This window comes from Phoenix dactylifera, chromosome 4, assembly GCF_009389715.1.
Source record: "Phoenix dactylifera cultivar Barhee BC4 chromosome 4, palm_55x_up_171113_PBpolish2nd_filt_p, whole genome shotgun sequence".
Taxonomy (NCBI): Eukaryota; Viridiplantae; Streptophyta; class Magnoliopsida; order Arecales; family Arecaceae; genus Phoenix; species Phoenix dactylifera.
In genome coordinates this window covers 13,544,390-13,561,515 of record NC_052395.1, presented here as the reverse complement: position 1 = coordinate 13,561,515, position 17,126 = coordinate 13,544,390, and the positions used below count along the sequence as shown (strand labels likewise).

The 17,126-nt window shown below is 41.8% G+C and overlaps 2 protein-coding genes across 2 annotated transcripts; one reads left to right on the top strand and one right to left on the bottom strand.

Annotated features, from left to right (window-relative positions):
* Window positions 1-10,684: 10,684 nt before the first annotated feature.
* On the top strand, window positions 10,685-12,776 carry LOC103722074 (proteoglycan 4-like). Its single transcript, XM_039125601.1, has one exon. The coding sequence runs from the start codon at window positions 10,718-10,720 to the stop codon at window positions 12,665-12,667; it is 1,950 nt and encodes a 649-aa protein (XP_038981529.1). The 5' UTR covers window positions 10,685-10,717; the 3' UTR covers window positions 12,668-12,776.
* A 125-nt stretch (window positions 12,777-12,901) lies between these two features.
* On the bottom strand, window positions 12,902-16,174 carry LOC103722062 (tubby-like F-box protein 5). Its single transcript, XM_008812495.4, has 4 exons — window positions 15,019-16,174; window positions 14,806-14,893; window positions 14,001-14,133; window positions 12,902-13,917 (listed from the first exon to the last, which is right to left on the bottom strand). The coding sequence occupies exons 1-4, from the start codon at window positions 15,391-15,393 to the stop codon at window positions 13,248-13,250; spliced, it is 1,266 nt and encodes a 421-aa protein (XP_008810717.1). The 5' UTR covers window positions 15,394-16,174; the 3' UTR covers window positions 12,902-13,247.
* Window positions 16,175-17,126: the final 952 nt, after the last annotated feature.

Genomic DNA, 17,126 nt, shown 5'->3' with positions numbered 1-17,126 from the left:
TATGCTATATAGAAAACATGGATTTGCAGATGCCGGTTAAATGGTTGGTGGCCCGGTGCAAAACTAAGGACCCGTTTGGTTCAGGAAAGTGTGGTCAGCAAAAACATAAAAAAATACGCGGTTTTTGGTTAGGTTTTCAAAGTAGGAAGATCTGAAAACAGCTTTTCCATTAGAATAAAAATTTTATATTTCATAAAAAAAATGTAGGGTATAGAAAAGTTCAATTCTCATTGACTAGAAATTGGGAGATATTTTTTTCTCAAAAGTATAATTAAGTTTTAGATAAAATGAAGTAAAGTTTTTCTTTTTATTAAAAATATAATAAGTATTTTATATATTTTTTTAAGGTAGATGCTCAATTAAATATAAATTATTTTATAATGTGCTATTTTTTTATGACCAATTAAATATGTAAAAGCTAATTTTTTAGGTACCGGCTTCCGACATAGTCCTAAGAATTGTTATGGTGCTCTTTTATATTATTTAATAAAATGTTAAGAAATACCCTCGCAATCCATAGATTAGGGTATTCAAGATATTTCATTGTTAAGAATTTATGGTTACCAATTGATTACACTCATTTCTTCTATTCTTACTTTTTGAAATAAAAAATATTTTATAATTTTTTATTTTAAATTGGTTGTCGGCTGATCCAAGTCAGATGGAAAAGTGGCTGAGTCCTTTCCCTTTTTTTTATAGTAAAAACAACAATTCATATAGCTCTAACGTGAGTACATCCTGCCAAGTCAAGAGAAAGTAAAAAGTACAAGGGTTAGGGTATGCTTTCTGCCGATGTCCATAAAAACTTTATAGAGTGTCGGACGACGAAAGAGGCGACCCAGTTTGTAGCACTATTCGTCTTTTTGAACATGTGATATTTGAACCTCACTGAACTCCTGGACCAGTCTGCAATACTCTCGGATGAGAGGATAACTATCACCGTATCTATCTGCTCTCCGAATTTAATCAATCACGATCGATAAATCACTTTCAAGGTGCACACACTCTGCGGCCAATACCCTCCTAACATAAGAGATTCTTTTTCATAATGCCCGAAGCTCTGTCCCAAGTGTTATGAGACCAGATATGCATCGGCCTCCGGCTGCAGTTAGTCTGCCGAGATGATCTCATATGACAAAACTAATACCTCCAGCCACCGCCGACGTACTACTATCAAAGTCCACTTTTGAGCCCTTTTCTTTTTTTTTTGGTAAATGCGGCACTTTATATAGCTCTAACTAGAGTACATCCTGTCCAGTCACGAGAAAGCAAAGAGTACAAAGGAGAAGGAATATCTTCTGCAGATGTCCATAAAAAGTCTCCGGAGTGCCTAGCGGCAAAGGAGGCGACCCAGTCTGCTGCCCTGTTCGCCTCCCGAAACACATGAGCAGCCAACCCACCCATCTCTTGAATCATCCTGCGAGTCTCTCTGATAAGAGGATGGCCGTCCCCATATCTATCCACACCTCGGATCCAGTCAATCACCACAGAAGAGTCCCCCTCGAGATACACTCTCTCGGCTCCAAGGGCCCTCCTCACATATGTCAACCCCTCCCATGCAGCCCGAAGCTCCGCCCCAACAACAGTAATCCCAGGAATGCGCCGTCCTCCGGTTGCTACTAGCCTGCCAAAAGAATCTCTGATCACAAATCCGATGCCTCCAGCTACACCATCCATCAACATACCACCATCGAAATTCACTTTGAGATGACCAAGGGGTGGGGGCACCCAAGAAACAAGGGCGAACCTGGGCGCTATAACAGCGGTTTGAGCCCTTTTCTTCCCCAAGTCATCTTCTCCGCTTTTCTTCCTCCAGCGTAATCTTCTTCTCCCCGGCACGCTGTGCTCCATCGACCGACACCGTGCTCCACTACCGTCTTCTTCTCACGGCACCTCTCCACCGTCCGGCACGCCTCCTCGTATTCTTCTCTCACCTCCTCACAGCCAGCACGCCATTCTCCGCTGGATCCCACTGGTGTCTTCTTCGTCTTCTCCTCTCATCTCCTCAAGACCGGCATGCCGTGCTCCACTGGATCCCGGCCGGAAACCGGTGCTCTATCACCGTCATCTTCCCACCGACCGACGTCTTCTTCCTCAGTCGTCTTCATCTCCTCATCCCCCGGAGCTCCAGCACCATCACCTCACCACCAGCGTCGGGACCTTGAGACAACCAGGATCTACACGACTCCACGGCTTCTTCACCGGCGGCGATGAGGAGGCGAGGTCGTCATTCGTCCCAGCATCCCATTTGCTGGTCTCCTGTGCCCAACCTGTGAGGTGAGCAGAAAATGTTTGGTGAAATGTTTCTTAGAAAGAATGCAATTCAATTTTTTCTTTTCTTTTTTTTTGATAAATTCCTCTCCCTTTTTGAGTAGGGCGGACATGGGAGACACGCTCTGTGCCTCATACGTGTTACGTGTACCATTTTGGATGAGATGCAGTCTGCACAAGGGCGCTGTGGTTGGAGAAATTACCAGAAGGTTCTCTACCAATGAAAGCACATTCGCTTTTGGAGGGCAATACGGTGGTGTTTTTCACCTTGAAGCCCCCACCCCTGAGCTTCCTCAAGATCAACTTCGATGGGTCGGTTCTGGATGGCGGCACGCGAGGCGGTGCAGGCTTTGTCATACGAGGCCCGCACTCCAGGGTAGTGGCCGCAGGTGGCTGTCAGTTGTTTGATATATCGGTGCTTGGAGCAGAGTTGCACGCAGCCTGGGTAGGTCTTCGACATGCGCGGGTAGTACTGCGGGCCAGCTCGATTATTTTGGAGGGGGACTCGGCCACTGTTGTCCGATGGATTCAGAGGGGATTGGGGGGGGAGAGCACAGACCATCCCTTCATTCGCGATATTGTGATGATGAGTGAGGGAGGGGCCACTTTGGCCAAACATGTATTCAGGGAGGCCAATGGGGCAGCCGATTGGGTGGCTGGTCATGTGGCCCACCACTCGGGGTATGCCCTTTGGTCAGGGGAGGCGGAGCTGCCATTGGCACTCCGTGAGGTCTTGTATTTTGATTTTATTGGGTGTATTCGTATTCGTACTGTATGAAGTACCCGTTTTCAGCAAAAAAAAAAAAAAAAAATGGTGGTGATCCCCAAAATACTGTGAAGTCGAGGCTCAACAACTCTGGGAAGCTTGCAGCACCTCTGCAGCATGAGCTGAAGCCCAAGTCGATTCTGACCATCTCTGCCGAGTATTGACACCAAGCCTTGGATGGGACTCCCAAATTGGGTCGGGCACTTTCTCTCATACCATGACTTGTCTGTAGATAGAAAGTGAAACTTGAATTTTTCACTAGGGTCCAGAAGTTACGGGCAATAAAAGTTATAACACAGACATTCTTTTGTTGTAATTTTGGATCGCTGTGAATGATTTGATTGACGCTGTTGCATGTTTAGGCTACTCAGTGTTTACCTTTTATTGTTGGATGCAACTTGACCTGTGGTAGATTTGTAATGTTATTTCCAATGAGGCACTGCCCTTGTGTCTATCAACAATATTTTGATTATCTCAAAAATAAATAAATAATTTTTCTTGTCAAATAATGTTTGCATTTAGTAAATTTCTAACTGATCTTGCCCTCCCCTACTAATTGACCAGCACTCTCCTGTCTTCTTTCATCATTCTGTTTTCATATGATGAACTGAATTCCATTTTACTTAATCACTTGATATAAGATCCGATAAGAGTGTTGTAATCTCGGGTCGGTGCAGATATTATGGCATGTCTGCATATTGAAGTATGAGTAGTGGCAGCATTAGTTCCATCTATAGCCCTCCAACAACAGTAAATATATGTTCGGTTGACCATTGGTTGTGTCGATGGCCGCATTCACAATTTACATCTTTACCAGCATTTAAACTATTGCAAGGCCCTTCTGCTATGTTGTTCATGCAGTTTATCAGAACTCTGTGGGGGTTGACAGGCTAACATGTTAGTTCCTGTAGTTTTGTTTGGAGAAGAAAAATGATAATCATGAGATCTGAGTGCGAGGAAAGCAACAGAACCAAGAAAGAGTGGAGATTTTTTGGGTGAAGAATGCCAGCTTCCAGGATAAAAACTAGGAACCTCTTGTGGATGAACTTTGCTGGGAGGTGGCAAGCAATTGACCCAAGTCTTGTTGACAACAAGGGTGGCTTCGGCATTTATTTTTTTCTGAATAAATTTATTTTTCTCTCCCAATTTTTTTGCTTCCACTACTATTGTTTGTTCTTGATCCTGAGCCGGTGTGTTTGATCTACTCTAGGTAGCATGCCGTTCTACACTGAGTTCACTGGCCTTCAGAGCCTCCGAACCCGAGCTCAATGATGTTGCCACGACCGACGAGCAGTTTGAAATGATGGTATGCGGCTGCCAAGCCTTGGAGAATCTGATTGTTTACAATGGCTTCCAAATCAAGAACCTTGTGATATGTGCCAGTAGGCTCTCCAGGCTGGAGGTCATCACCCACAGGCCTCTCGGTGTTTTCGTAGAGGAGGCGCTGTGCTTGGATTCGGTCAATATCTTCTACTCCTACTAAAAATATCGCCAACCCAGAGTTTTATTGTCCTGAGGGTGAGGTTGTGGAGAGCGGTAGGAGGGGAGCGAGGTCAACAGATTCCTGTAGTTACTGGTGGGTCTCAGCCACACTAAGACACTTAAACTGGAATTTGGTACAGAAGTTGCCGAGGCTGGCCCCTTAATTCCATTCATCTTTATAAGCTAATTGTTTTTATTGAATTTGTTTTTCTTACGATTTTCCTTTCCTTTTGTCAAGTGCTTGGAGTTCCAAGGGTTCCAAGGGTTCCTGGACATTGCTTGATTCAGTTGAAGAAGCTATATCTGATAATGCACTTCAATGACAAATATCTTGCTTCAATTTTAGTATGCCTACTCAATAGTTCTCCAAATATGCAAAAGCTTTCAGTTGGGATAAGTTGTCCAGAATAATTTCTTCCCGACATTATTATGATTTTTTGGTGCAACGTCTTCTGAGCCTGTTCTGACTGTGACAGATAGATAAGTTCCATGCACACACAGAGATTGTTGAGGCAGATTATTGGGATAAACAGATACTTTCTGAGTGTGTGAGGAATCACCTGAAAACTACTACTCTATTCTTCCAGTTTAGGTTCATGAAGGATTGCATTGATTTTCCTAAGTTTCTGTTGATGAATGCAAGTGCTCTGGAAAAGATGAGTATCAGTTACACTCTGCAAAAAAAGGGAAAAATCTTTATTTCAACACTTACAAAAAGAACTGTTGTGCTTGCAAAAGGCTTCACTTGATGCTGTATTGGAGTTGACACTTGTTGCGGCCGATTGGGTCGCCTCCTATGCGGTGCACCACTCAAGAGAATTTTGGTGGGTGGGCACGGAGTCCCCCCCCCCCCCCCCCTCCGTCGACTTTTGTTCTTTGATTCCTATGGGTGCACTCATACACGTTTGGTGAGAGTTGCCGTTGTATCAAAAAAAAAAAAAAAAAAAAAGTTAACATCTGTTGGTGATGGTTGTTACTTTTGAAAAATGGAAAAAAAACTGTATATCATGTGTCTTCCATGCAGCCTGCATTTTTATCATAGCCTCTTGGTACTTCTCTATGGACTTGTAAGCTTTTCTTTTTCCACTATACCATGTTCTTGATCCTTTTTTCAGTCGTAAGAGAAGCTATTACATATACTATTACATATATGCTGCGGTGCTTTTATTCCCGTTTGTGCTTTGTTATTGAGAGAGTCTTATATTTGGAGAATTGTCCGCATGATGTGGAGTTTTCTTCTTGTTTTTTTGTCTGCTTCGCTTGAGCAACAACAATTAATATTATGTTACCGGCTCATTTGCCTGCTGAGTTGATTGAATGAGAACCAGGTACTCAGCAGATTTATTATTCAGTTTTGTTAGTGCAAGTGCATGTTTATTGATAGAAAATTCTAGGGACTGTACTTGATTTTTTTTTTTCAATCATTCAGCAAATTGCATCCTTTCTTGCATGTAAGCTAATGGATATAAGGATATTTTGCTAATTTACAGAGTTATTCAGGAACTTGTCATGGAGTTGATTATCTTAACAAATTAGTTATAGAAACCTTATTTTCGAAAAAGAGGGGGGAAAACGTTCGAGATCTGAATGCTATGATATATGTACTTCAGAAAGAGGCACCCATCAGGCAGGGCTGAGAAACGATGGCTTGCCTCTGAATCATTTGGAATTGGTATATTTTTTAAGATTTTGAAATTTTAGATAATAGTCCGATGCAATGCCAAATGTCTCTGCTGGAAATAATGACCTGGTTTTACAAGGCAAACTTCATATCATGGTTACAAGAAATTTGTTACTAGTTTAATAGCACATTGTTCTGACTTCTGACACAGTACAGAAGGTAGCTGGCTGTTATAATAATAAAGTTGAAGTTATCTCATGATATAAATAAAATAAAAAAAATAAACTACCATGTGGCTTAACCCTCTGAATTGTTAATATAAAAAGATCAAGGGCGTTGCTTGCTTGCATAAAAACTCTCACTTTCTGCTACCCTGTTGTCTTTTACAGTTCGGAAGACACTTATACAAGTACAGCCAGTTCATCTCGGTATCCACCATATCCTATCTATGCTGAGACAAATCTTTTTATTTTCTTTTTTCTTTTTTTCTTCTCTTTCTTTTTTTTTGGCTAAGGCGGATGGATCATATCAGACGAGTACAGATGCATCCAATAAAATCAAAAAATAAAATACCTCAGAGTGCCGAGGGCAACTCCGTATCTCCAGCTCACAGGGTACTATCCGAGTGACTGGCTATCTAAGCAGCCACTTAGTCCGCAATCCCATTAGCTTTACGGAAGACATGCTTGGCTTGCAAGGCCCCTCCATCCCTCACCATTGCCCAGATATTTCGGAGCAAAGAATAGATGCAACCGTTACTCGTTGGACCCCCCGAATCCAATTGATGATCGTAGCTGAGTTTCCCTTCAGAACGATAGAATTGGTCCGTAAAATACACTGAGCGTGACGAAGGCATGCCCAAACGGCCTTCAGCTCTGCACCCAAAACTGATATATTGAAGAGTTGACTGTCCTGCAGCCATGACTCTGACAAACGGGCCTGAATAATAAAATCTGCGCCGCCCCTCCTTTTCTTTTTTGTATGGGAGCTCTGAAAAGAACATCAGACAGACTAAAGGCCCTCTTCCCATAATCAAATCAGGTCAAAAGCAGTAAATAAAGAGACGCTTAAGCATGCGACAGCTTGGAGCGAATCGATACGTCCTGTGCGATCTTAAATAAAACATTTCCGCCATCCATCGCACAGTGTTTTTTGGCCCATTGGATTGAGAGCTGGTTTACGGAACGAGGGATTTTGGGGACGACCCTCAGCGGAGTCGCCCTCCGGCATTGTTTGTCTAGATTTCTTTTTTTAACTTTTATAAAAAAAGTCAGATGGAGACATTGCAGATTTTTTTTCGATTTATTATTTTTTATATAAGATTTTATTCTCCACCTTCTGGTATAATTTAGTTAGATTTTCTCATAGTCTAACATAAGTAATTTAGTGAGCTTTCTTTCTATTCTCTTGGTTGATGTATAATTTATGCAATGATCCTGCTTTAAAGAGGATCAGATGGAGACCAGGCACATTTCTTTCCATTTATTCTTGTCCCACTTTGGTGACGCCTGGAAGCCCAATTCCGGCCAATGATTATCAGAATTTGGCCGAAAAGTGGCAAAGCCCATGTTTCCCCTATTTTCGGAAAGCAAGCTCTTTTTTTTCTTCTGATTCTGGTAGATTCCACCCTTGATTCTTGTCACTGTGGCCTTCTTTCATTCCTCCGCAACGGCATGTAGCATTGGTTGGAGTTCCGACCATCAAGCACCTCAATTTCATGATTTAAGGAGTTGAAAATCCTGTTTTTAATGGTTTAGGCATCGCCAGCTGCCAATTACTGTCGGCCGCTTGTTGGCCAGTCGTGAGTCCTTAAACTTGGGCACCACTTGCGGCCATCTCCTTCCCTTCCTCTTTTTTTGTTAGAAAGAGAAGCTTGCCCTTTCTCTTTCTCTCTCTTCTCTCTCTCTTCTCCATCTTTTCTCTCTCTTGATTCTCTCTCTACTGGACTTTCTCTCTCTACTCTTTTAGAGATGATAGACCCAATAAGATACTTCTCTTCAAATTCTGGGTCAACCCCGGTCAAGGGCCCTGATCCATGATCAACGGGCGGCATGCCAGCCACCATCTTGACCCTTCTTAGACACTGTTAGATTGGATTACTCTCGATCTCTATTGAACCATCTGCATCCTAGTTCGAATATGATCAGCTGAGTTTTGTCTTGATTAGATCTATTGGAGTGTCAGGCACTCTTGCTTGGTCAGTCCTATTGGAATTAGGATTTCTGTTTTTGGAATGATCATGATAAATTTTGATAATTTTTAAATACTAGGATCTTAGAAGAATTTTTGAAACCGATTGGACTAATACTTTGGATAGTATATTATTATAGAAAATATTATTTTGAAATATTATGATAATATATGATCTTATTATAGATATGATTGATTGATTTTGACACCGCATGCATTTAGAACTAAAATCCGAAATCTAGAACTATTTGAATTTCGATTTAGCTATGTTGAGGACGCCGCTAATGGGGGCTAATGCGTTGGCACATGATTTGTCCTGAAGGTTATATTCAAGATGATTAGCAACATACCGCCAGCAGACCAGCAGTTCTGAAGGACTTTGCTACAAGATGATGTGCAACTCACTACTGCAAAAAGACTAGTCGATGTTATGACCCTGCCATAGGATGTTGTGGTCATAGCTCAGGATCGATAAGATGAATTAAATATTTTAAAAAAAATTAATTCATGAACAAAAATTTAATATTTTAAAAAAGATTTGATTCATATATTACTACTGCATATATGCTTATTTTTTACAAATTATTATCTATTTGATTGCTTGATTTATTTAGTTAAAGTGATCATTGCTTACTGGGCTATCTAACTCATTATACAATTTTTTTTTTTATACAGATTTAGAAAACTAGCATGATTAGGGTTTTCAATATGGAAGAGCAATTAGAAGAACTTTGGCACTTATTATTTTAGATTATAGTTTACTTAAATCGATGGACTACCCTAGAATATTGTTAGAATCGCGAGACATTTAAATTTTGAGCTAGTTATTGAAATAAATTTGTTTATTATCATTTAAGGTTGTTCTACTGCTTGTTTATGATGTCATGTTGAGATGCCCTGTATGTCTGTGGGGAGGGGTCCTTATGAGTATGCGGCGGTTGACACAACTCCTGGTTCGTGAACTCGGAATGGGGGTGTGACATATATAGACACACATATAAACATAAATCCAGTCTTCTTGTCTTTTATGATATCTACTCTGAGTTCTTCAATTGAACCTACATGCTTGATCCATAATGAAGATTCAATTATGCAATTAATTAACAGAAATATAATGATGAATTAGATCTTATGTAATCACAAATTTTCTATTCAATTCATTTGAATCATGATAACAATTTATATAATTAACTTAGATAATATTAGAAAATATAAATGTTACTTGCATCGTGAATGTTGACATCACTTCACTAGGACTTTTTGAAACCTAATCATCTTGGAAGTAGCACTCTGGCATATGCGATGCATTGGGTGATATAAAAGGAAGAGACAATGAAAATGGATACCGACTACTCTTCATCTTTCATTCATGGACTTCTGTTTCTGTTTCTAGAAAATAGAAGCACACAAAGAAGCAAATTTTTGCAACACCTGTAACTGCTTATAGTGAGACTGATAGATGAATTCTTGGTAGACCAGAGGGATTCATTACTCGAGGACAGGCTGTTTTTGGGTCTCTTCTGGGTTGTAATAGAGGAAAAGGAGACGAGGGATGCAATCTTTGTCTCTGATATCTGTGAATCCTCATCATTCCATCAAAAAAAATGCTCTTGCTTGTTATCCTTGAGTGGTATTCCTTGATGCTCTGATGTGAAATCTAGCACAGGGCATGTGATGATCCATATGGTTCCTACACTTTATCTGAACTCGAATATGACAGATTATGCTGGTATCTTGTGTCTGCTTGTAACATTATTCAGGGACAGAGGAGCTTTGTTTTAATAATTATGCGCAGGTAAAAGAGATCGGGTTTATAAGAAAATTGTATCATCCTAAAGCATTTGGAAAATGAATTTTATCCAGTTTCCTCGACGCAACGCAGAAATATATGTGAAACTGCAAGGAAACCACTAGAAAGACATTAGGAAACTTCATTGTGAACTACAAATATTAACCATGTGGAACATGCCCCTTGGCATTTTCCTACAAGTTCGCCATGATTTCTCGTAGTTTTTTTTTTTTTTTTAACATGTTTCTTGTTTGTTCAGACAGTGTACCTCTTTTCTAACCCCATAAATGGATTCACATTTCCCACTTTGATTGTTTCCTGCATTCATTCACCTTTATGGCAACTATGAGCAATATAGGTTCAATGCCTGATAACCAAGGCAGCCCCAACAAGAATCCAACTTCTCAAGGCAAGAGGTTCCCCTTGAGAAAGTTGCTGAAGTATACCTAACTTAAGGACCATGCATTGAGTATCAGATGCAAATCCACACAGAAGGGTCTCTGGTAATTTCTGTTTGCCTAACTATGTACAAAAGCCTCTTGACTTCTATATGCTGGCTGTTCATCAAAATTCTTGTTTTCTTTTCCAAAGGGCAGTCATGGCTGATAGACCCAACCGACCCCAGCCATTTCGCTTTTGGCTCCCTTTCTGGGCAAATCCAACCCTACCCCCTCTGCGTCCACCGATCCCAGCTCGGTGGCAACCCCTACCACAAACTCCAGCATCTACTCCATTGCCTCCAGCTCAACCTCAATCCCCATCTCAGACACAACCAAAGTCCACACCAGCATCAGCAACTCGAGCTGCGAGACCTCAGCCTCCATCACCACTGCCATCACTAACACGAAAGTCATCTCATTCTCTATCGGGCGATCGAAAAGAACATCAGCCATCACCATCTCGCTTGCAGGTTCCGTCCCCGACGGTACCCGGGAAAGCATCTCACCCCTCACAGCCATCTAAATTAGATTCAAAAGGACAACCTGCAATTCAGAATGCTTCTACATCGCCATCAAAAGGAGCTTCCCAGCCACAACCAGGAGCAATTCAGGAGTTGTCTCGGCTCCCATCTCAACCTCTGCCTCCTTCCTCACAACCTGAATCACCAATTGGGAGTATTACACATTCAAACCAGTCAAATCTACTGCCCCAGGAATCCCAGCCTGTAGTACAAACCAAATCACCTACACAATTGCAGCCAGGATTACAGATACAAACTATTTCTCAAACACAAGAAATGAATCCAATCCAGCCAGCTTATATGCCACAAGATAACCAACCTGCACAAGATCTAGAGGCCAAACAAAGTTCTGTTAGTTCTCTGCAGAACGATTTTCCAGCAGAAATTGATGCCACCCCTAGTCCATACCCCTCGATATCTGAAAAGGAACCTAAGGAAACTAATGAAGAAAAACCCAGAAATTTTCTAGAATCAAAATTAGACATGCAGCCTAGCAAACTCCTCAAGTCAGAAGAAAATTCTGAAATAGGTTCAGAAGAGCAGCCTGAAACAAAAGCAGAAGCTAGCCAAGAGAAAAATCCAACCGAAAACGTAGAACCAGGCAGCCATGTCGAAGGGCTGGATGAAGATGAGTCCAAAACAAAGATAGAAACACAGCCCCAGGAACCTCAAGCTGAAGCAAGCAATGGACCGGAAAAACAGACGGAAGCCAAGCTATCCAGCATAACATCTGATACCAAACCAACCAGATCGTCCCTGAAGGCTGGTGATATCATAGCAGAACTCAGAAGCTCAAAACCTGAGCATTCTAAGAAGCAAGAGAACGTGACCGGAAATAAGTCGACAAAAAATGGTTCCAGCAGAAAAGAGGGTAAAATTGCAATCTCTACCATGTCATGTGCTAAGTTCAATGGTCAGCGAGCTCCCTTTGAGAAGGAGATCAAGGAGGGGCTTTCCAGACTGGCCCAGGATTTGAGCATTGGGCACTCAAAGAGGATAGGAAATGGACAAGCAGTGAGTATGATAACCTTAGCAGGTGAAAACAATGGAGCATCCATGGTTATAGGTTCAGACACCCATGTTCACAGGGGATTCAAGCATGATAAGGGCAATGTTGAGGCAAGCAGTGATAATGTCGATGGAAGGCGGAATCCTGGAGGTAACGAAAACTCAGCAATTACAGCCAGCATTAATAGCAATGTGCAAAGCATCAACAACTCAACCATGCATGACAGTTCCTGCAATGTAAGAGACCCTGGCATTCACCTGAACCTATCAAGCAAGAAAATGGAGGCTGCAAATTTGAGGCGACAAACAGCGCCCCTTAAACCACAGAAGACTGCCCCTAGCATAACACCTGCAGACCAGAAACCCTCCCACGAGCCCAGAATCAGAAGACGGTGCCTTCGAGCTCTCTTTATGGAATCTAGTGAAAGTGATCCAGAGAAGCCTCAGAAGCCACGACGGCATGGATGTCGCTTTAACTGTGAAGAGAAAAAGAAGGGAAAGGGTGATCTTGATGGCACCTCCACAACTAACAGGAATGCAAGGGCAAGGCAAGTCAAGGAAGGAACAAGTAGAGCGTGAAACCAGCATTCACAATTGCACAAAACAGCAATGTAATGAGCCGCAGCTATTATAGCAGCTCTTTTATTTTTTTTTTCTTTAAACAATGCTGGCTCAAACAAACAATCAATGTTGAGTCAGTTTCAGCATTGTTACCTGCCATCCGGTATAAAATTATGTTTGATGACTGTAATAATGTGAAATAATTGCGTCTGTAGCCCATAAACATTGCATTAACAATTCGAATATTCTCAATTTAGGAGAAAGCAAGTTCATAACTGATAATATTCTTTCTGAAATAGACTCAATTCCACAATCTCTGCATGATCAGTAACAAAAACACAGCGCATGACAGTTACAAACACATTAAGGAGCATACCAAGTTTCCTCTCTTTTGCAGACAATTATCAAAAGATATGTGAGACAATAACCTCCCATGTCCAACTTTGCGCCCAGATACGAGCAGCAAATGTACAACCAGCTGAATAGCCATAAAGGCTGATGCGCCAAGAGCGGCCTATGGATAATATATTTACAACATCAGATTTTGCATAGCAAACAATCTAGGAATATCTAAGAAGCTTCAGCATGTCTCCATTATTCATTCACATGCGGGCTTTGTGTCAAAGCTGCTCAAACAGATAGCAAATGCCTGAAACGCAGAGAGTGGATACCGAAAATCCATTGTGAAGATGTCCTTTCCTATTTTCCCAAACTGAAGTATAACTCGCTCTTGCTCTGCGAGAGAAACCTGGTTGGAGGGATCCACGGCCGCAACAAGCTGGAAATTCTTAACAGAAGCTACTGTGACTCGGCCTCTGAAATTCAGACACCAGCATTGGAGTTGCTCATGCCACCTAGGTGCCTTATTCTTTAGAATCAGTGGCTCACATCTCGCCGTAGCAGGCATTGGTGACCCAGCAAGGCTTGTGGAAGAGAACTCTACTATTGGGTCCTTCAGCTTTGCAAGTGATAAAGCCAAGAATTGTTCATCTGGAGGGTGAAGGAAGCCTGTGGGAGTTGGTGCAGTTCCCCCTTGAATTGCCAAGGCTGGAATTGAATGCATCATGACATGCATTCTCCTTGGCCCCCTGGTTCGAAAGACATTGAGCTCATAATTGATGGTAGCAACATTATAATTGCCAGCAGGTACTCTTGGAGAGACCTGTTTTGAATGAATCCTTCGACCTGAGGAACTGTTTAATCTAACTGTAGCATCACAGGGAGGCTGGCCGTCATAAATCATGAACTTTGTACCCAAAAAATTTGACCTGATTGAAATTCCAATAGATCGCTATAAATTGGTAAAGAAAATGAAGAAGCAACTTATGGCAGAACCTACAACAACACTTGCCTCAATTTCCCAATATAGGTACTGCTAGCTCTAGAATAGTCATCTGGGACCAGTGAAATCACATACTCAGTGCTTGTTGCATGTCTGATCTTGCGCGCTGAAAGCAGAAGTTTCCCGTTCTCCCCATGCGGTGCTGCAAAATCAGTCAACATTTAATTGGCCAAATACAAAATCAAAACTCACTTTTATTTGCAGTTTTATAACTGGAACTCTTGGACTGCCTCTTCGTTCTCTTAACATAACCAATCTTTACAAACAATTGATGCAGGTTCTTCAGCAAAATTTTGATTTTAGACATGCAAATAATCCTGTTTGGAGATCTACAAAAATCCCTTTCCTTGTATTAGCAGTTTAGCACAATGAAACTAGCAACTTCTATGTATTTTCAAAACATAAAAGGTGTTGCCATTATTCTGCTAGCCATCACAGTACTCTATGAACTATATATATATGGTAATATCACATTATTTTCTTGACCTGCCTCTGGTTTGAAGTCAACACGGTCACCTACTTGAAATACAAAAATAGTTGGTAAACCAACGAAGAGAAGTGGGCTAGTTAATCTCCGAACTTCATTAGCAACATTAACATCAAGGTACAATTTATAGGTTTTTATTTCAAAAAAATCTAAACACCACCTACTATCATATGAAAATGATGGGAGGCAATACGAGTTTCCTTAGAAGTATTGCAACATGAGATTCTCACAACCAAGCAGCCTAAAAACCAAAGAGAAATATGAAAACAAAGAAAAAATAGATCAAAGATCAACAAGAACAGAAACACAGAAAGCTAGATAACTCACAAGGGCTAAGTCCCAAATACAAGTGATAGGCTCCTGTTGCCCTCTCCCTCCTGATGAAGCATTGGATCGGTGCATCCCGCGGCCCCGGCTATTCCAATCAATCAAAAATCAGATAAAAATCCAAGCGTTTTGAGCAAAAACCTAATCCAATCCCCAAATAGGAGTGAAAAAAGCGACTTTTATCAGATCTTTAGAGAACGGAGAAGAAGATACCTGCTTGAGAGAAATGGGAAAGGTGATCCGGCCACACTGCTCGGGGTTCTGGACGATCTCCTTGGTGACCTCCCGCCACGACCGGCAAACGGCGGCGCAGGCCACCACGTGCCGCCTCGCCGGCCACGATGCCTCGCTTGTCTCCACCCTCTTTATCACGTCCTGAAGCAGCTCCGTTGGCAGGTCCGCCCACTTCCCCTGCTGCCGCTCCGGCCACCAGTGGCAGGGGTGGTGGAGGCTCTGGAGGCCGGGCGCCTGTGGCCGTGCCGCCCCTCCCCGGCCGTTGCTGGCGGCCGCTCTTGCGCCCCTCCTCGACATGCTCCCGATCCCGTCCCTCATCTCCTTCAGCTCTCGGACCACGCTCTTAAACGACATCTCCACAGAATACTAGGGTTTTCTATGTGCGGGTGGCGACAGGAAACCATGAAACTGGACGGAAAAAACTAGGGATTTGGCATTCAAGTGCTATAGTGTTCCAGGATTTGGTGCAAGGAATCCAATAATTTAAAAAAGGAGAAGGGAAAAATCTTCCTTTTTCGTTTTTTCCTATTCTCTCTTTCCGATTAGGATGAAATGGATCTCTCATTCAATACTTCCTTCTCGAGGAATACAACAACTTATATTTATCTGAAAAAAAAATCAAAGGAAAGAAGGGAAAAAGTGGAAATCCGCGTGGATTACGCTTGGGAAGCAACAAAAATCCAATCTTCCTCCATCTTAGCACCAAAAAAAACCCCACAAAAATCCAATCTTTCCTTAAACTCCAAATTTAAGCAGTAGGAGAATTCAAGGATTTAAAATTGCCCTTAAATCCTCATTCCTTCTTCCTCTCTGCCTCCTAAACTCCTTCCAACTCCTCCTCAGATCCCAAACCCCTCATCCCACTCCTCCCGATCTCGTCCTTGAGCTCTCTCTCCCTCACACAAAGTCTCTCTCTCTCTCTCTCTCTCTCTCTCTCCCCATCATCTTCTTTGTATAAATAGTTAAACTTTTAATATCTTATTGATAATCACTATCTTTACCTTTCTGAAGTTTAATATTAAAATCTCTTCGCCCATCTTCGGCTCCTTTCTCTTGTCACGGTTCCCATGGCGGAGATGGTGGCCACCGCGGCGCTTAGCCGATAAAAAAGATTCCCCGCCCCCCTCGTGGATTTCTCCTTGCCTTTTTCAAAAAGTTCTCTTTTTTTTTCCCAAGAGCTTTTGTTTAAAAAAAGTTCCACATCGAAAATAGGTTCCTAAACAGTGTTCCGTTTGAAGGAGATCCAGCCAATTTGGCGACTTAGCTCCTTCCATTCTTCGGAGCGAATGTTATATGAGTAGCGAGAAGCAGTCTTATGCTAATACTTGATGCTTAGCTTCTTGGAATGTTGAAGTTTAGCTATGTTCTCCTTGTGGATTGAATGATTTGAGGCAACTTGTATATGCTAAAAACAACAACAACATGGTGACAACCCCCTACATTGACATCTTGCTGTCTGAATACATTAGTTACAAAGCTTTATCATTTTATGATTGTAGAGTAATAAGGTTTTTTTATGGTGAAATGTGATATTATTTTATTTTTTCAATTTAATCTTATAGGTTTTCAGTTGTTCGACGAGGCTTGAGAAGTGACATTGGTGCCTGTCTCGATCAAGATGGGACTTAGCATGCTTCCAAGTGCCTTCCTAGTATGGTATCGTCACATCGATTTAAGACAGGCTGCCTACTTACATGATAATTGTCACGTCCGTTTACGGCAAGCACCCGTGCAAATAATGCCATGGTAACCGGTGGCGCTTTGCATTTTGAAATGAAGGTTTGTTGCTTCCCACTGAACCTAACAGATTCCTAAATAGCTCCTGTTTGGACTAGTTGACTTGTTAATAATGTGAAAGCAATTCAAGGATCTGTCGTGTTCCAAAATCTTGATATATATCTTGAAATTTTGCAAAGTTGATTTGAAAAATATAGTGACATTTTTTTCCAAACCGGAAAGATCTAGAGAGCACATCTTTCTAGATTATACAATTTGCTTACTCTATCATCATCCAAAATATCATCTTTACACTGCATGCAGTCAGATGGCGATGCGCCCCCGATTACAAACGCTTGTTGACCGTGTAG

Bases quoted from the DNA above. Each gene is read 5' to 3' on its own strand.
- LOC103722074 (XM_039125601.1), top strand. From the start codon at position 10,718: ATGGCTGATAGACCCAACCGACCCCAGCCATTTCGCTTTTGGCTCCCT.
- LOC103722062 (XM_008812495.4), bottom strand. From the start codon at position 15,393: ATGTCGTTTAAGAGCGTGGTCCGAGAGCTGAAGGAGATGAGGGACGGG. The intron at 14,894-15,018 runs GTATCTTCTTCT...TGATTGGAATAG, and splicing joins TTCCCATTTCTCTCAAGCAG to CCGGGGCCGCGGGATGCACC. The intron at 14,134-14,805 runs GTGAGTTATCTA...CTGATTTTGCAG, and splicing joins GTATTTGGGACTTAGCCCTT to CACCGCATGGGGAGAACGGG.